Source organism: Ambystoma mexicanum, chromosome 2q, assembly GCF_040938575.1.
Source record: "Ambystoma mexicanum isolate Mex_15411 chromosome 2q, UKY_AmexF1_1, whole genome shotgun sequence".
NCBI classification, from domain to species: Eukaryota; Metazoa; Chordata; class Amphibia; order Caudata; family Ambystomatidae; genus Ambystoma; species Ambystoma mexicanum.
In genome coordinates, this window is record NC_090924.1 from 82038649 (window position 1) to 82057387 (window position 18739).

Below are 18739 nucleotides of genomic sequence, written 5' to 3' on the forward strand. Positions count from 1 at the left end.
GGTTTGTACGCTCACCCAGTCACGTTTTCTGTACAGGAAGCAGTAGAATTTGAGAGGGACACAATACAATATGTGAAGACCGTGTTTGAAGTCCTTCACTAGTAGTGTGCCTGAAGCCTGGTTCATATCGTCTCCAGCGAATCTCCTTTGTTTATTCTGTGTGTATTTTCCCCCAACTCTACAAAACTGCTCTCCGCAGATGGACAATGCCTTCAGAGGTATAATTATGTTTGTATGCTAGGTTCCTGTATATAAAAGTTGTGGGCAGTCCTTGACTGCATGCAAAGTGAGTAACTGGATTTCCTCTGCATGGCCTTGATGTATGTTAGTAAAGGAGCATTATTTTACCAAGTCTGCACACAGCTCTTCCAGTGCCTCCCGCATCTGAAATTCTGTACTTACTTGTGCCAGTTTTGATGCCACTTGCCACAGGTCTGCAAGAGAACATAGGAGAATAGAGAATGCTATACTATTGGAGGGAGAGGGTGAAAGGAATGCATGCGCTGATCTACCCCAAATTGCCTCAGACTTTAGTCCCCGATATAAGCACTGTTTGTTTATTTTATTTCTATAGCGCACCTAACCCTGAGGTACCCTGTAGTTTCTGAAATCTCTGAAGATGCATTAAAACACAGATTTTTCATGCTTCATATGGTTTATATCTGTACTTAATATCTCACAAAACCATCACATTAGGATATTAGTGGCTTTCTCATTAATGCAAAAACATGGCCAGCATGTGGTTGATTGAGTCGTACGTAATACAGCTGTGTAAAGGTAAATGATGGGCAGGTCAACACACAGCCTCCTGAGCTCTACTCTCAAATATGCGATTTGTGCTAATTGCTGTACTAATTGCTATGGCAGCAGATGATTGGATTGAATGACGTTTTATTTAGAGTCTATTACAATTCACACTTATTTATGTTTGTCTGGAGCGCAAAATGGAAATGTCACTTCGAGGGAAGGGTCAATCAGAATGCAAAGTATGTAGGGGGCAGATATCCCTCTTTATTTCCCCCATCTCAGAAAAGTTGTTCGTAAGCACCGACCATCTCCCAATTCCTACTCCCCTGAGTGCACTTCTATTTAACCTGTGCTCCATATGGAAGATTGAAATGAGAATATTTTAGAGTGAGAAAATGTAACACTGTTGATCATAAAATATACTTCAGGTGAGATGGAAGAACTCCAGTTTTTGGTCCAGATGTTGGAACAAATCACAAAAGCTGCAGTGATGGGGCAAGTGGTCAGAGGTCTGTGTATTAGCTGCTGACATTTTTAGTACTCCCGCACAGGAGGGGATGGATACAGGTATGCCAAGAAAACAGTTAGTATAGAAAAGTATGAGTGGGTTTGACACTTATCATTTGCAGCAGTACCATGACCCGTAGCAAATTCTGCTATGGAATTTAAGTCTTAACTCCCTATAAAAACAATAGTCTGAAAGTGAATGGCGCTTTTTGCATCCATTCATCTGATATGTAGCTAGATTGTCACATTCAGGGAATTTGAAACTGTTATTTCTCTCTTGCAAACTGTCTTGGTGGCAGCGAGTTCATTGTAGATTTTGGTTTGACCAGATATTGTAAACCAGTGCCCTTGAGCCTTTTTATTCCTAAGCAATACATGATCCCACCACACAACCCTGAATTGAAGTGATTTTTGTTTTTCTCCTTTTGTATCAAAAGTGAACATGAAGAATAGTAGTAGCCTAGTGTTCCTTTTGTTGTTGTCCTTTTAATATTTAAAAGTTGCAATGTTCAAACTATCAAAATAGGGCGACATGCTTACGTTGTGGTTTGGTTGGAATGCGAGTGTGCTGGCCTAATTTTTAGGGATCTGCATTGAGCTGTAACCCACATGCGTGATTCCAGTAGTTGAGGCATTGCACATACTTGATGCTCCCTTATTACGAAAATAAATGTATACCTAGCCTTCTGGAATGGCACCAACCCCTGCCTTGCCCCTGTCTTTTCACAGTGAGCTAAGACCTTTGAGCGCACCACCTCTCACTTTCATAATATTGCAGACAGAAAATGAAAGCCACACCCGCACACCTCTATTATGCATATTGCGCGCTAGTAGCCAGCCATATAATTACCCCATGGCACGAATGCTACCAGCTCACCGCATGCACTCGGAACACCATTTCTTACTCACTTGCCAGTCGCTAGACACGAGTGCAAACCTTTTGTGCTGTTCTCACACAAGCGCAAACCCTGCTCGAAAAGGCCAGAACAAGCGCAATCTTGCATATACGGTGGGACATTAGTTAAAAAGAGAATAATAAATATGCTTGTTCGTTTAATTCCGAATACAATTCCATAAAACACAAAAATAGGCCATATAAAATAAAAAAACGAAACCTTTCAAATGGAGCATGACCCGAGTCCTAGTAATACATTGCTATTACTTATTTTTAGAGCCTGCCGGAGATATGAAAGTAGTGCCCAGCCTATTACTGTTGTATCAGCTCTCAGTAAATCACAAAGGGACATTTTGTGAAACCAAATCCTCTTAACACTTTTCTTGATCTGGCTTTAGAATAAGTCCTACAAAAAAGTGTGAAATGTAATAAATCTTCACCTGAGGCAAAACGCATATTATAGATTTGTTCCAAATCGCTACATATCCAGTGTCCGGTGACCGCCCCAAGGGGATTACAATTAAAAGGCGCTCTTGTAAGTAGGATTAGCCAGTTTCAATAGTTCAATGCGCTCATGCCGATCCAAGTAAAAAGCTTTAAGGTGGTTACTCTCGTCCACCTTCATTGACAAATATAATTTCCGGGGTAATGTGTTAATTTTCAATAAAGACTTCTTAACATGATTGAGCCATGGAATAGACAAGGCACTAGGTTTGTTTAAAATATTCGTAATCCTAAACTGCGGTAAAATTGCTTTGGGTTTCAAACAGAGATGTAATCCATAGGAGGGCTGGTTCCAGGGACATTGTCTCTAGATGCACAGCAAGTTGGAGGTGATTTTGAGACTCCCAACAGATTTATTTTTAAGAACACATTCTCAACCGTTTGTGGGGTACCTCAAAAGTGTCTTGGTGAGAAAATAGCTGCTCCCTACAATGCAACAAATTTGATCATGTACATTTTTAAAATCATATTCAATGGTTGTGACTTACACATTCTCATGAATTGCGAAACCCCACCAAGGGCTTGTTTCATCCTTAGTGCTTGTTTGGCAATTTGGGGACCACCTGTTAAACTTGTCTAGAATCTAATACCAAAGTAATGAAATTCAGTAAACTGGGGAAATAACACATTGGTACCTGAACATCAGAGGCATTTTACAGGGTCTCCTATATGACAAGCATACCATTGTTGCACACTTGGTAGTGTTCACTCAGAGATCTCATTGGTTCCTGAAAATGGTCTACTTAGTAATGAAGCGTTGTAAAGCTTGCGGAGTGCGAGCAATGAGCACAGTGGCTTCTGAATAAGCCAACAAAGGTAAAACCATGTTCCCAATCATTGGTGTGCGTGCACCGCATTTCGCAAGAAATTCATACAAACCATTTATGTATGATGAAAACAACAATAGGGCCTTCACACACACCCTTGGCGTTTTCCAGATGAAATCTTAAAATAAGGAGTACAGTGTCCATTTGCTCCGCTTCCAACACAAGCCTTATTGCCTTGATGCAAGTTAATCGGGAGGTTTAAATTGTCTTTTGGGCAATTAAATAACCTGAGCACAAGCCGTAGTTTCGATCTATTGACTTTGTCAAAGGCTGTGCTCGGGTCCATAAAAGCCAAACAAAGTGGTTCTTTGTTTATGTGCAAGGAATAAGTTATTATCAAATGAAGGTAAAGGGCTTGCTCACTATAGCCTAGATCTGAGGGGAAGCGCAATTGTTCCCCGGCCAGGATATAGCTTTCCTCTACCCGATAGTTTTTCCACCTGGACCCTTCCAAATATTTTAAAAGTAGTGTCCAAAAGGGAGGTGGGCTTTAGTCCAAAGGGCTAGTTTGAATGGATTGTGTCCTTCCATGTATTCCTCATCTTTTGTATCTTCCTGATGCAGCTGAGGGCGCCGGGGTTCGTCGACTCGTGCCCCTCGACAGCCTCCGTCCGCTATGAAGCATGACATCACCGACTGACTATATAGCACGCACTGCACCCGTTACTACAGTTCTGTTTTTCCCTGCACAGCTGCGGATCGGTTCTTTGACTTCGTGTCAACAGTGGTATTTCAAATGTCGACCACTCAGACGGGATGTAAGAGATGTGCCCAGTGTGGGTCGAAGATGTCCATTACAGACCTACACCACATCTGTCTCTGGGAATCCAGCACAAAATAGAAGACTGCGGTTCCTGTATGTCCGTGACGGGAAAGGGGCTGAAGGAGATGAAGGGGAAACTCACCGTGTGCAGGCTCCCTTCCAAGTCCACATCGACAACTGATTCGAAAAGGAGGTCTTCTGATAGAGCACTAGGGGTGAGTCCCCAGCTCGGAAGCACATAGCGTTAAGCACTTGCGATCTAGGAGTAGATTGCATCACTCTTCATCCTCCCGGAAGAAGGCCAAGAAGAGGCATCGCAGATCAAGCTCTTCGTCCTCCCAACTACTCACCCGATGGCAAGGTTGTCTGTCCTGGTAAATCGGCTTCTAAAGCAGAGTTGGAGGATTTTCCTCTCCGAATGTTGAACATATTTGAGAAGGTGGCTTCTTTTGCCCCTTCGAGAGAGCCGAAGAAGAGCTCCGACATTGTCGAACCCCGTAAGGCTGAGAAGGTGTCAAAAAAAGTTTCTGCTTGCACCCCTCGAGCCTGGGCCCAAAGCTGTCAAACCCCCCCCTCGAAGACTAGAAGCCCTGAGAGGATGGGCGTATTCTTTATTCTTCGATTACCTCAACGAGTCTCGGGTCGGGTACTTCGTCATCAAAGCTGTCAACATCATCCACCGAAACTTCAAAGGTTTACAATCCTCAGGCAAGAATGGACTTTAAGTCAATGTCGACGAATTTATGAGGAAGATGAGGCTGCCGTACAAGACACCCCTCCGTTTGGCTTGGAATTTGAGACACCTAATGTTCCTGAGGCCTTTATTTCAGAGAGTCTAAGATACAGCATATGGTAGATTTATTGAAGGACGCAAGTGGCCTTGATACCTTTCCTGAGGTAGTTTGCTAGTCCAGAGCCTTCAGCTCAGCAGATGCCCCATACAGGGCACTTATGAATAGGGTAACGGAATGGTTGGGGAAGCCCTGCTCCAGTTTTTGAGCAGAATGACCTAACTGATATTTTGGATAAGGGTCCTCCAAGATCCCATTATTTCGTACTGCACTGAAAAAAAAAGTGTAATGGTCAATTGTGAAGCCACAGATACTAACCCTGCGGTTAGTAAGGATCTCGCAAGGAAGTATAAGCCTTCCTGTGTGGATCCAGACTTTGTCCAAGCATCCGTCCCCTAAAGGTTTGGTAGTCCAGGCTGCCACCTCATCCTCTAGGACTGCTACATACCGAACTATACCACACAACGGGGTTGACAAAAGATTTGACACCTTAGTCAAGGGTTTTCTCTGCCAGTAGCATGGCTTTAAAATCTATCAACGCTACTTGTGCTCTGGCCAAGTTTTCTTTCACGCTATGGGATGTCATAGCTCTGTCTGCAGACATATACTAGAATGGGAGGAAAGGGATGGTTTCTAAAAACATCATTAAAGATGGGAAGGAGGCCATACACGAGTCACTTCAAATTGGGCTTCATTCAGCTGACCGTCTCAGATGGGCTATAGCAGCGAGCACAGTTTCATGCAGGTTCGCTTGGCTGCGTAAGTTTGGATTTGTGACTGATGTTACGACGAGGTTGTTAAACATGCCCTTTGATGGCTCCCACTTATTTGGCAGCAAAGCAGATGAGAGCATAGAAAAGCTCCCATCATCAAAGGCGGCTGCTAAGTCGCTTGGTGCAGCAATTCGCCAGCCACAGCACACCCACCTGGCCACAAACCACCACAAGTATATAGTCCTGGCACTGCACACCCACACTAAGTCACTGTGAACTCTGGCATGATAACATGAGCATAAACAAGAGTACAAGTGTATGATAACAAGACAACGTTGTGCAACACTTAGCTTAGGTTGATTGTTCGCCTGGAGTGTCCCTTGTTGTCTCCTACGAGCCTGTTTTGTGCTGTGCTGCGGTAGCAGTTCATATGCTGCAAAAAAGTACTACAATTAGTGCACAGGCTTGCACTGCTGCACATCTCTATTCACCTGCATATACGTTTTGCAATATTATTAGCCGCACGTGGCTGTTCAAATGCTTATGGTATGCCTTTTTCTAGGGTTAGCCGCACGTGGCGGTTCACGTGCTTATCACATGCATGTGCGTTATGGTAGTAGTTTGTGGTTATAAGCATGCACTATAGGGGCTGCATGTGGCTTTGCCAAGTGTTTGTTCCTGCAGGAGTTCTCGCAGTTGGTGAACGCTGGGAAATCGTGTTCCGTAGTGTTTCGGAACATGCATGTGGTCAGCGACTTTTGAGCCGCTGTCTATGGTGCTGCGTGGGAAAGCAGCGCTGGTTAGTGAGCACTTCGTTACGTGGTATGCTGCATATGCTGACTCAGCTTTGCAGGAAGCAGGGGCCAGTTGTCTGGTGGGGCTGGGCCCCCGTGCTAATCCTCTGCTTCCCGTAAGCTCCCATGCCGCTGCAGCGCCGAGTCTGGCAAGGGGCCGGGATGAGGTCCCGTGGGGGCATGGCCCCTTGCCTTAGCTTGAAGGAAACACATCTTTGCACCATGGAGACTCAAGCCCAAGGCCTGTTACTTGGGTTCTGTGCACACGTGCTGCCGTGCCACTCCCAACGTGGTGTATTTCTGCAGGAAGGGCAAAGAATCCTAAAAGTCTAAATGGCCCCCTTATAGGTACAGTTTAGGTTTTGTTTAGTCCTGGCCATTATTGTATAGTCCTTGCCATGACTTTTCTGTGTGCTGCTTTGCCCCTTTTCCCTCTAACTCAGACACTGAGGGTTTTCACCAAGTTGATGGCAGTAGTGGCAGCAAATCTATGCAGGGGGCATTCTCATCTACCCCTACCTGGACGATTAACTGATCAGGGCCCATTCCCCCAAGCAGGTCCTAGAACATCTCGGCATCACCTCCCACTCTCTCCACAAGCTCGGTGTACCATCTCAAAAACCTTGAATTCATTGAAGCGGTCCTGGATGTTTCCTCGGGGAAAGCCACGCCACCCGAGTTGAGGGCTCATCGCATTCAGCAGATGGTCATGAAGTTTCAAAATGCCCAACGTCTACCGGCTTTTGCTTTTCTGAGGTTGCTCTGTCTCATGGCATCCTGCGTTCTTCTGGTGCCAGAGCCCTGTCTCGAGTATGAGGTCTCCTCAGTGGGTCCTCAGATCCCAGTGGTCACAAGTCTCCAGCAGAATGACCGTTCTACTTCAGGTCCCGATTAAGGCAGTGCAGAATCTCCTGTGGTGGACCTGCGAGGAGAATGTGTTTAAGGGCAAACCCTTTTGGCACCATGGCCGGAGATTATAGTAGTTACAGACGCCTCCCTCACAGGTTGGGGAGCCCATACCAGCGATTTGACGATCAGCCATTGTTGGTCTCCATCGGAGTTCAAACTACAACCTTTTAGAGCTGAGGGCCATCGGACTGGTGCTGATGGCCTTTCTGCCCTCTGTATGGGGAATGACTGTCCTGATAATGACGGAAAACACGTGGGCATGCATTACCTCAACAAGAGAGATGTAGGGTCAGTACCACTGTGCAGAGAGGCAATGCAGCTCTGGTTTTGGGCATTTCAAGAAGGAATTTCCCTATTGGCCGATCACCTAGCCGGAGTGGAGAACTCAGCAGCTGACGCTTTGAGCAGGTAGAGCACGGTCCCCCAAGAGTGGGTGCTAGCTCGGGAAGTCCTTCAAGAGGTCTTCACTCTTTGGCGAAACCCTCAAGTGGATCTGTTTGCGTCCATTGTCAACAGGAAGTATGACATGTTCTGCTTCAGGGAATTTCCTCTTAGAGGCGCTCTGAGAGACACGTTCAAAGTGGCCTGGGACTTTCCATTCCTATAAGCGTTTCCTCCAGTCCCCGTCATTCCTCACGTTATCAGGAGTTTCAAGTTCGGGAAAACCATGATCCTGATTGCTCTGGGTTGGGCCAGGAGGGAGTGGTACCTGGAACTTCTGGACATTCCATCTGTCCTCCAATTCGTCTTCCTCAAAGAGTGGACCTTCTTCCCTCGCAAGAGGAGGGGTTGCATTCTTCATCCATAAATCAGGACCCTGAACCTTCACCCCTTGCTTTCAGAGGTTAAGATGCAAGAATTGCGACCTCCCAGATGAAATAATGGAGGTGTTGTTTTTGGCCAGGAGACTAGCGACAAAGTGTGTACCGCTGCCATTGGAACAAATTTTGCAGTTAATGCAGAGCTAAAAACGTAGACCCTTTCACAAAACCAGTGTTGTCCTTTTTACTTCATTTGGCCCATCTGGGGATACAGGTTGTGACTGCAAAGGGCTGTCTAGAAGCACTGTCTGTTATTAAGCATTCGCCAGAGCAGGGATCGTTCTTAAAGATCCCTATTGTGGTCCAATTTCTGAAGGGACTAACTAATGTTTTCCTGCCTGTTCCTTTCATTGTTCCCATATGGTATCTAAACCTTGTGTTAAAATTCCTCATAGGCGCTCCTTTTGAGCCCCCTTCATTCATGTCCTTTAAGGATGCTGAACCTCACCACATGTAACCAAGCAGACCTTTTCCTGCGGGATTATCCTTTTCCTATCGGCAGGCTACAACCTAGCAGGTAAAGAAGTCCCAGTTGGACTTCGTGAAAACTCGACTGAGGGGGAGGGAGGTGACGGCTACTTCATCGGCTTTACAGTGAGGGTTTCCAATGCATGACATCTGTTGTGCTGCAATCTGGTCCCCTCTTCATACTTTCGCAAAACATTATTGCCTGTACTCTGCATCGGGTCAGGAGGCGAGGTTTGGGAAAGCTGGTTTACACAGCATTAATGAAGGAGAAATTCTCTGTTCCCACCTCCAGTAACCTACTGCTTTGGGAGACTCTCAAAGATGATGAATACGTGCAAGGCCACAATCCATGCGAACAACACATTTCTTTGGGTAATGTTCTTTCGACCGGATGTTCCTCTCGCGTATTCCTCAATTACCCCCCTCCCACCCCATCCAGCCCATCAGCAGAATTCTGTATATTACACCTTGTTCCCCTCCAACATTGTATGATTCATTGGCCTTGCGAACTCTGCTTTTCAGAGAGGAAAAAACTAGAACTGAAGTAACTGGTGCAGTACATGCTATAAATACAATCTGTGACATCATGCTTGAAAGCTGAAGGAGGCCGTCGATGAGCACAAGTCAAAGATGCATGGCACCCTCTGCTGAGAAAAGTTTCCAAAGCAGCTAACGCTGGATGGAAGATATCAAAGATGAGGAATGCATGGGAGGAATATCCAGTCGAAAGAACATTAACAGGAGTAAGTAATTTTTTGTTCTATTCCCTTTTCTGAAAATTGGACATTTGATTGTATGGATCCTACCTCTTTTAATTATTGAATTATATATAATAGTCAGAATAGGTGCCCAGAATTCAATCGTATCCTGAAAAAGATCAGCCAGAATTCCTTCTGGACCAGGGCAACGATTGTCATTCTGTTTCACAGTGGATGTTTGGCTCTTGTATAGTACATTCTAGTAGGCATGAGCTAGAAACATACATCATCATTTGGGTACCTCTTTGAGGAGACGCAAGTAGTGGTTCCTCCTCAATCGTGGGATTACCTTCCTTTATAAAGTGTTGAAACGTGGCCCACCCACATATGATCCTGAACATTATTTTTGAGACTGGTAAGATTTCGCCTATAAGGGGGCCATTTGCCCAAAGATCCCAGAATTGTTTTGAGTTATCTGAGGCACAGGCCTCCACAAGTTATTCCCAAACCTGGCTGTCTAACTCCAATTTACACCATGCTAGGGCCTTTTTGTAATTTACCCGTGCCATAAGCACCTCTGTTTTAACTGGAGCCGTTTTTCAGAATGCTGAGAGCAGGTTTGATTTAAATATTCTACAGTGTTCTTAAACAAGCCATTCCAATTAGTTTTGGATTGCTGTGTAGTATGTGAAACCGCTTGGAAATATTTGAGGTTTGTATGTTACATATTGATAAGCTCCCGTAAAAATCGGTCATTGTCCAATATTACAGAAAGAGAAAATAGGCAATTATTTGTGTAAGAATTGTGGTCTTTTTAATGTTGCCCCATTTAATTCTTTGTTTGCAGTTAGATACTGACTCTACCTCCTGATACATGCGGTTGTACATTACTTCAGATCCCCTCAGAAGACCGGTGTTTGTCAATGAGTGGCCAGACCGTAGCTGTAATGCCAAAATAATCAGTGATTGAATTCCCTTGATGGCCCTTATTACCTGGAGTATCATTGGGTGTGCAACCATTAACTCATCTTAGACCCCACTTCAAGAGCCAGAAGAAAATGAGAGGGTCCATGGAGTAGATATGGTATCTTTCATTGTCGGTTCAGGGATTCCCATGGCCAAAAATATCCTGCCGTGAGCCATTACCTATTTTTAGGTTGAAATTCCCATCACATCCCCAAGTAGAATCAAACTGGACAGGCGGCACCTTTTTATTTCAGTATGCATTAAAATATGCAGGTTAGATATTATTTTTTGCAAATAAACACGAAACAAATGAAATGCTGATGGCAGCGTGTCACCTCATTCTGGTTTACAGTAGTTGAGTTCTACCTCGTGCTTGCTGGATTTCCACAGATGTTGAACCAATCTGGCTTGAGCCACCTCTATGGTGTGGATTACGATTGTATTGAGACCAAAACTATTGTGAGAAAATATATGCTTAAAATGTCCACAATCAAAACTACAAGTGCTTAGGCATAGGGAAGGGGTCTGCAATATGTTGCTCTCATATAGTTTAGACTGCACTCCCATCACCCCTCTCCAGCATAGTAAATGATAAGGGATCATTAGGGGATCGTAGTCTAAAACATCTGGAGAGCCCCAGGTCGCTGACCACTGGCATAGGGCAACTGTTTAAAAAAAGAAAATGTATATATGAGCAGTGGAAACTGTTCACAAATTGTGGCTTCAAATGTAACACATCTCTGCTGTCTTTTATACAGTTGGTTTAAAAAAAGAAAGCATTACAATTTGGAAACATTTGGATTACTTTTTCACTAAAAGCTTAAAAAAAAAAAGCTGGCAATAAAAGGCATAGTAAACTCGCCCCAACGGAAAAATACAAGCACTGCCTGTTGGGTTTGGGATATACGGACAACCCCTCTTCTTCCAACATCATTGCGACATAGAGGGCATAAGATATTAAACAATGTATCTGAACCTCCTCCCACAAGACTATTGAGTGGTTTTCCTGGTCCAACAGAGAACTGAAGCACGTCTGCATACCTTGATGCCTTGGTCTAGAGGTTTGACTGTGGGTTAAGGGTAAGCTGGACAATATCTCTTTCCACCTACAAATTGGCACTCTCTCGCCCCACATTTGCCACTCCTGTGGTTCCTTTCCGCAGTGGCAACCATCCTGCCAGCCTCTGACCATGGTACAGGCTCTGAATAGGAATTACCTCTGTTCACAAGAGAAAACCTAGTACCAGAGAGATGAGAATATCTCAGCCTGTGACGTCACTATGTGCTGTCAAGGTAACCCCTGACATCATACCTACAGTCCACTGACCCCATTTTTATACTAGATGGTTCTGTTTGGGAAAGGTCACCTTGGGTGGGTGGGGTGGGAGGGTTTCGATAAAAGGGCTATTTTATGACACGATTAGGATCTGCACTTTCTTCTAAATGTCTTTTTTTCCTTTTGTTCCTTCTTTGTATTTCTGATGTGTGCAGATTTTCTCAGATAAGCAGCAATGCACGAATGTAAGTTCAGTGTTTGAAAGTTCAGTGTTTGAGGTACACTTTGCGTAGTGTTGCCCATGTTATTCTTGTTGGATGCTTGCACTCCTGTTATGCTGCATCTCCCCTGTAGGTGGAATATGGTTTTAGTGCTGTATCTGTATGTTGCATGCCAAGGATTGTTGTAGTGCCATTTCTGTATGTGTTTTGTGGGTAAAGCACACTTCCAGGGCCCCTGTGGTTTCTGTTCTGTGTGCTGACGGCTGTTCGAGTGCCATTTGCTGTAGCTGCTCTGTAGCACATGTCAGTAAAGTGCCCGAGCTGTATTCTGTGGGTAAAGGATGGATACATTAAATGGTTGCTGTACCTGTTTGGTTCTTATTCTGTTGATGGAAAGCGGTAGAACCTTTTGTAGTACATGTTCTTTGAGTAAGTATGCTCGCTAGCTATTCTGTGGGTGAAATTTGGAAGCAGTGTTTTAGCTGTACATGCCTGGATAGTGATGCCTTAGCTTGCAGTACTATGGGCCTGCAGAGGATTTGGGGATGTCCCTTGAACGTGTGCTCATGCACCTATTGGGTCGGTTTGCTGTTATAGGGCCAATAGTTGGGGCCTTGTATTGACTTCCCTCCTGGCTTTAGGAGAAAAATGTGTTCTTGAGCTCATAATGCTATACACCACTGCTTTGATTTCACCACTTTTTGCAGTTGTAGAATCATTCAGCAATCCTCCACCCTCGTTACTTTTTTCAACCCTACCATGTCCAAATCCTACAACACGATGGCCACTGGGTTTTGTGGTATACATTCTTACCACTCCCTTCCCTTTCCACTTTCCGTGCATACCTTACTACTTGTATCAAAACTTGAGACTCTGGGTTGATTTGTGTGAACTCATGAAAATAAGGGCTGCGTTGCTTAGGGTTATAGGCTGAGCAGAAAGGATTCAAATAATCATAGCCTTCGCCACTTGCTGAGTGTGTGCTTCTTATTTATAGAATATCTTGGTTGTCTGAGACATTTTAGCGTTAAGCAGCACTAATGTTGGACCATTCCAAGATACCAAGCTGGGGAAGGGGCAAAGAAACGGGTCCAATGCATTACTAATAGAATTTCCTCTTTTGTCTGTTGCAGTCACACACACTCTCCTGGTTCTATGGCCACTGTCCGGGAGTGGTCTTGTGGTCGCTGCACTTTCCTGAACCCTGCCGGACAGCGCCAGTGCTCAATCTGCGAGGCACCGCGGCAGAAACCAGACCTGAACCACATCTTGCGACTAAGCGTAGAGGAACAGAAATGGACCTGCCCTCGCTGCACGTTCCGGAACTTCCTGGGAAAAGAGGCATGTGAAGTGTGCGGCTTTAGCCCGGACCCAGTGCCAGGCAGCATCACATTGCCTGTTGTTAACGGCGTTCTGCCTCAGCCTGCTGTGCTCACTGAGCCCAAGCCAATCCCCCGGGAGGACGTGGTACAGAAAGTGGACACAGACAGTGAGGACTCTGATGCTAAGAGTCCTGAGGTTGCTCAGCACACTGATGGTTGGGCATGCCAGCGCTGCACACTGCATAACACTCCTGTTGCACATTCTTGCTCAGCTTGCGGGGGACCACGCAAACTTTCACTGCCCAAGATACCCCCAGAGGCATTGGTGGTCCCTGAAGTTATTGCCCCTGTTGGATTTCAGATTGTGCCTGGAGTGCCCATGCCTGTTGCCCCCACAGAGGCAGGTGACACTAATGGTAGCATTCCTACCTCCATGGATCTTGAGGTCCCAAAGCAACCTTCCTTTGCCCCCTTCTCCCCTGGTCTGCAGAACAATCCTGTGCCGCGAAGCCGTCGGGAAGTTCCCCCTCTTATACAGCCTTTAGCACCTGAGGCTGCCCAGCCTGCAGCAATGCCTGCCATTGCACAGAAAATGACCCGTCCTATACCAGCCCCCAGGTTCCAGGAAGGGAGCACTTGTAAGCGGCTGAGCATTCTGGAAGAGGAAATGGATGCCTCTCCTTCACACTGGACATGTGGCACCTGCTCCCTATTGAACTCGGCTGGAGAAGCTAAGTGCAAGATTTGTGGAGCACAGCGTGGCATTGACCTCATTGATTTGACAGGAGACACAGTGAGATTTACTCCTTGTAGCCCCTCTAGCCCAGATTTCTCCAACTGGTCCTGCTCCAAGTGCACTCTGCGGAATCCTACCAGCACCCACAAATGCATGGCCTGCCACTGCTCCAAGCTGCAGGGTTTCCAAGAGCATACCACCCCCAGTGAACCGCCCACAGTCATTTGCCCTGAATGCGTTCCTGATCGAGAGGTGGCAGCACCAGGATTGCCATGCGCCTCATGCGGAATTAAACCCCCGCCACGTAGGCATGCTCGTCGTTTTCCAGCCCCAGAGCGTCTCAGTCAGTGGTCTTGCCCAGCATGTACACTTCTGAATGACCTGAAAGCCAAGCATTGTGCGGCATGCCACACACCACAACAGTATGTAACACAACGCAAGGGACTCAAGCCATTGAAGAGGAGGGAGAGCATGCATGTAGAGAAGCGACGGCAGACAGACGAAGGCGAGGCAAAGGCACTTTGGGAGAACATAGTTGGCTTCTGTCGAGAGGTGAGTGTCAGTCACTGTATTATGCAGATTCATCCATGCTTGTGTGTGGTTGAGTGTTGGGATAAAATATCCTTGGGGGCGGGGGAGGAGGGGAGGGGGAGTGTTTGGGTTGAATGTTTTAGGAAGAACACTCCAAGGATTGGCAGCTTGTGGGGCCTTGCTTGGAATTAATTTTCGCCTCTTGGCAATCAGTTATGCTCTGGGTCAATAGTGGCCCAGGTCTGATCCAGCTCTGCTGCATCCTTTTGGAAAGGTCTTTCTTTCATTTATCTAGTTCACAATGAGCAAGTGTCTGCTTCACATAAACCTCTGCACCCGTTTGAGTACGGACCTGCATTAAATCTACAGTGCAAGAAGTGTTGAAACTGGGAGCAAGAAAAGTTTGCATTAGTAAGACAGTAGCTCTTCTGGATGTTGGGAGTGTGCTTTGCTGTTGTCAATTACCTTGTTTGCATTTTGTTTGTTTCAGGTACATCCGGGTTCGAAATTACTGGGAGCTATTTAGCTCCTTCTAGCCCAGGAGAGCCTAACCAACAGTTACCACAAGCTACATTTGGCTCCCCTAGGCCAACTGTTGGCTTACAAACATGCATGTTGACATTAACTTTGAGTGTTTGAGAATGTAAATTAAGAAGAATGGGGACACATTGAAATATAATGGATCATGTATCATGGCCAAAAAAGTAGTGTGCTTTTCATGTGGAAGTTAAATTTGTGGTGCGTTGTGTACTCGCTCCTGGTTTTCCAGCGGTAACTTCTGCCTACTGGGTGATGTCTGACACCCAGCAGCTGGTTTTAGCTCCTGCTTATTTAATCTTAATTTCGAACCTTGCACGCGCATTTTAGCCCTGTACTCAAGATTTACATTTGCATGCTACTGCTGTGACGACCGTCATTCGGTTGGGAAATCGTGCAGTAGGCAATGGTATAGCGACTGTCTCAACTTTGCAAATAACAAGCCTGGGTTACCTTCCTCAAGTCTGTACTTGATCATCTGTGCAAAATTGGCTGATTCACTTGCAACTTCTTGTGACTTGCTTGATTATTTTGATGAGTTCTAGCATGCTACCTTGCTGCCACTTCAAAACATAATGTGTGTTTCAATGGCAGCTATTTATCTTTTGCCTGGAGTAGGTGTACACAGCTTGCGTCTCTCCCCACAGTTTGGCAAATGGCCTCTGGAGGGACAGTTAGCCTATACGTGGTCTGTGGCCTATAGTTAATATTCAAATGCTCATCTACTTGCTGTTTTGAGCATCTGATATTGACTTTGTACAGCACCATGGATGTTGTTGTTTAGTTGGTGGGGTCTGATCCCTCCTTGGGATGGGAATATGTGAGCAAGGGGTGGTGTCCCTGCATGTTTGATCAAGCTATTAGAAGACCTCCTTCAAAAGAACCAGTGTGAAGGGGCAGTGTGGCAGGGCTCTTGGGCGACATCCTAGGATGTCCCAGAGGCAGAGTCCACTGTCTAATGACTTAACATTTGTGCTTCCCTGTCTGATTCTCGCATGGCAGATATAGATTCACCTGTTTCTGGAACTGATATTCTGGACAGGATAGATTCTGTCGTGACTTGGGACATTTGCAAAATTAGGCATTATGTATTGTTCTCATTCTTCTTACCACTGGCAGCAATTGAGTTTTCGGGGGAAGGTGCTGTGGTTCAAGCATTGCAAGACTGCTTGGATTTGGATAATTTACAGTTTGTCCACAGTCTTTTGGGTTACCAGTGTATACTTTGTTGCAGTAATCTACCCTGGATCTCACCAGTGTTCTTGTACATTCTATCTAATGGTTGGGCTTAAGGAGCTTGGAGGGCCTTTTTAAGAATTGTAAATTTAGTGTTTACATGGCCCTGTTTGTCTGATGAAGCATGGACAACAGGGTAGATGGATGTTAAGTTAAGTAACTTTTTGGATTGTTGGTTGGCCTTTACCCCCAGGTGTATTGTAGCTAGATGAAATTATGCTTCGGTCTGTATGCTTCTTAATTACCAACTTTCAACTGTTGAGGCATAGATAAGTCTCCTTCCAAAAGAGATTATGCCTTTTCATACTTGGTGAGAGGTTCATCCGGTGCCCATATTTAGTTAGATTTTAGTCTCTCTGGCATACATTTGAATTGAGACCAATGTTTTATAATTGCTTCCACTGTTGCCTAAATGTAAATATTTAAGGGTAGTCTTGATAGCAAGGAGACATAGCCAACTCCCTGCATGGGGCTCAAAAATGATCTTGCTGATTGTGATCTGCTGACTGCGGCCAGAGAGGCAGTGTCAAATTCACATGGGGAGGTATCTAATCCACACAGTACATTTGTACCAAGTGGTTCAGCAGGAATGCATTGGCAACCAAATGGGTACTCACTTGTGATCCTCGGAGGCGGAATCCAGTCAGCTTCAGGAATATTGAAAGGGGGCATGTTATCAGGATTAGATGAGCGTTCTTTATTGGTTCTTGGAACTTGATTTGGTGTGGTCCTGGGCAGACCATCTTTGCTTAAACCATGTGAGGGGACTGCAGATAAGCCACCAAAGCTTCCCAGCCTTTTAAACGGGGGTAACACTTTTAAGTTGAAAGCTTCGAGCCAAACCCAAGTCACTCACCCCTTGGCATGCATGGTAGATATCCATATTGACAAAGCACACTGTTTGGTACTAGTCAAGATTGAATTATCAATCACCTTTAGCTAGTGGCAAGCGCACATATTGTGGCAGGCTTAATGTCAAGTAAAAATGTCTAATGTAGTACCAACAGAGGTGGTCTTGCTGCCTCTAGAAAGTCTAAAGCCTGATTTGGGAGCTTTCTTTAAACTTTGGTGTTGCTACTGGTCTTTACCGTACAAGATCATGGTTTGTAAAGGCATAGAGGAAGAATTGGTGGAGGGTTCACATGGACCTCTTTTTGTCAGTCTGAGATCATTATCTTTAGAAAAAGAATATTTTTGTTTTTGAATGCAGCAGAGACAGAACCCTACCAAGGGGAGGCATTGATCCAACTCCAGCATACCTGGTGTCTTTTTAGGAATGTCTTTGAGTATGGAAGGCTGGATTCTTTGGTTTTGCCGCCACCTGCAGCACTTTTGCAATGCTAAGCATACATTAGATGAGTTTGGCCTAGACCGAGGAGCTTCATGTTTGGGGAAGATGAGGGTGGTGCCTTGAAAAGTATGCAATGTTTAGGGGAAGCTTCAAGGGTTTCACAGATGGTATCTTGGATATGTGCCAACCTTTTCTTGCTGTTAAAGTGAGAAAATCTTGATTATTGGAAATGTTGCATGGTATGTTCTTGTGTGATTTCTGTGATCCTTGTATAGATGTTTAACAGATTGTTTCACAGATTTTTTGTGACGTGGTGAACTTTTCTTTTTACCAGCACAGCGCTAGATTGTAAGCTTTCATTTACCTTTTACCATGTATTTTGCCTTACCTGGTCTTGCTCTTTTGTTTTTGTTTCCAATGTTCCCCTAGGTTTGTGCAGGTTCTCTTCAGGTTCACCACCTGCAGTTTGAATCTTTAGATGGGTGCATTAGGGCCATGTTTTTGGTTTCTTTAGTTTAAGGGATGTAACCACATCAAAAGGTCTGAAGATGTTGAGTTCTTCAGTATTGGCACGCCAACTCTTTCTTTGGAGATAACTGAATTGCAGTTCAGGGTACCAGCAAGATGGGTGGGGAACCTTTGTTAATTGGTCTAAAGGAAACTGCAACAGTTGGAAACATTGAATGTGGGTGGGGCTTGGAAAAAACAATTAGAGTAGGCCCAAAACCCCGAACGAGCAAGAACAATCCTAGGAGCAATAAAGATGGCAATCACTAATTGATAGTCTTCATGTTCTTTCACATACCTCACCACTGCTGACTGTGTGCCTCTGTCCATTCTGATTGATCTTTGATGACGGTCAATGAACAACACCCCCATCTCCTCAGGTGCATCTTTTTTTAGTACCTTCATCGTGTGCACCCTCATAAATTGCATAATCGTGCACCTTATCTTGTGACTCCACAGCTTTGCTACAAATGTCACCAGGTTCACAACGTGACACCTGAAAATACGTATTGAGGAGTTTGACAGTATGACCTCATAACCCGAAGCTCTGTGTAGTGAGGGTTGATTTGGACTTTTATAGAATGGCAACACCAGCATGCTCTACATACAAAGTTACTGGGCATCCCATAGTTCTCGTGGAGGACTTCAGTATTGCAAAAGCGGCTGCTGCCAGTGCCTG

At 45.1% G+C, this 18739-nt stretch overlaps 1 protein-coding gene across 3 annotated transcripts in view; it reads left to right on the forward strand.

Moving 5' to 3' along the window:
- CAPN15 (calpain 15) overlaps positions 1-18739 on the forward strand; it is a 776524-nt gene that overhangs the window by 175251 nt on the left and 582534 nt on the right. For 2 of the 3 annotated variants that reach the window (XM_069646898.1, XM_069646899.1), the window contains one exon: positions 13034-14510. In XM_069646898.1, the coding sequence (XP_069502999.1) occupies positions 13034-14510 (1477 nt within the window). Of the gene's footprint in view, positions 1-11894; positions 11925-13033; positions 14511-18739 lie in introns of all 3 variants that reach the window. The other variant, XM_069646897.1, reaches the window with a different exon arrangement.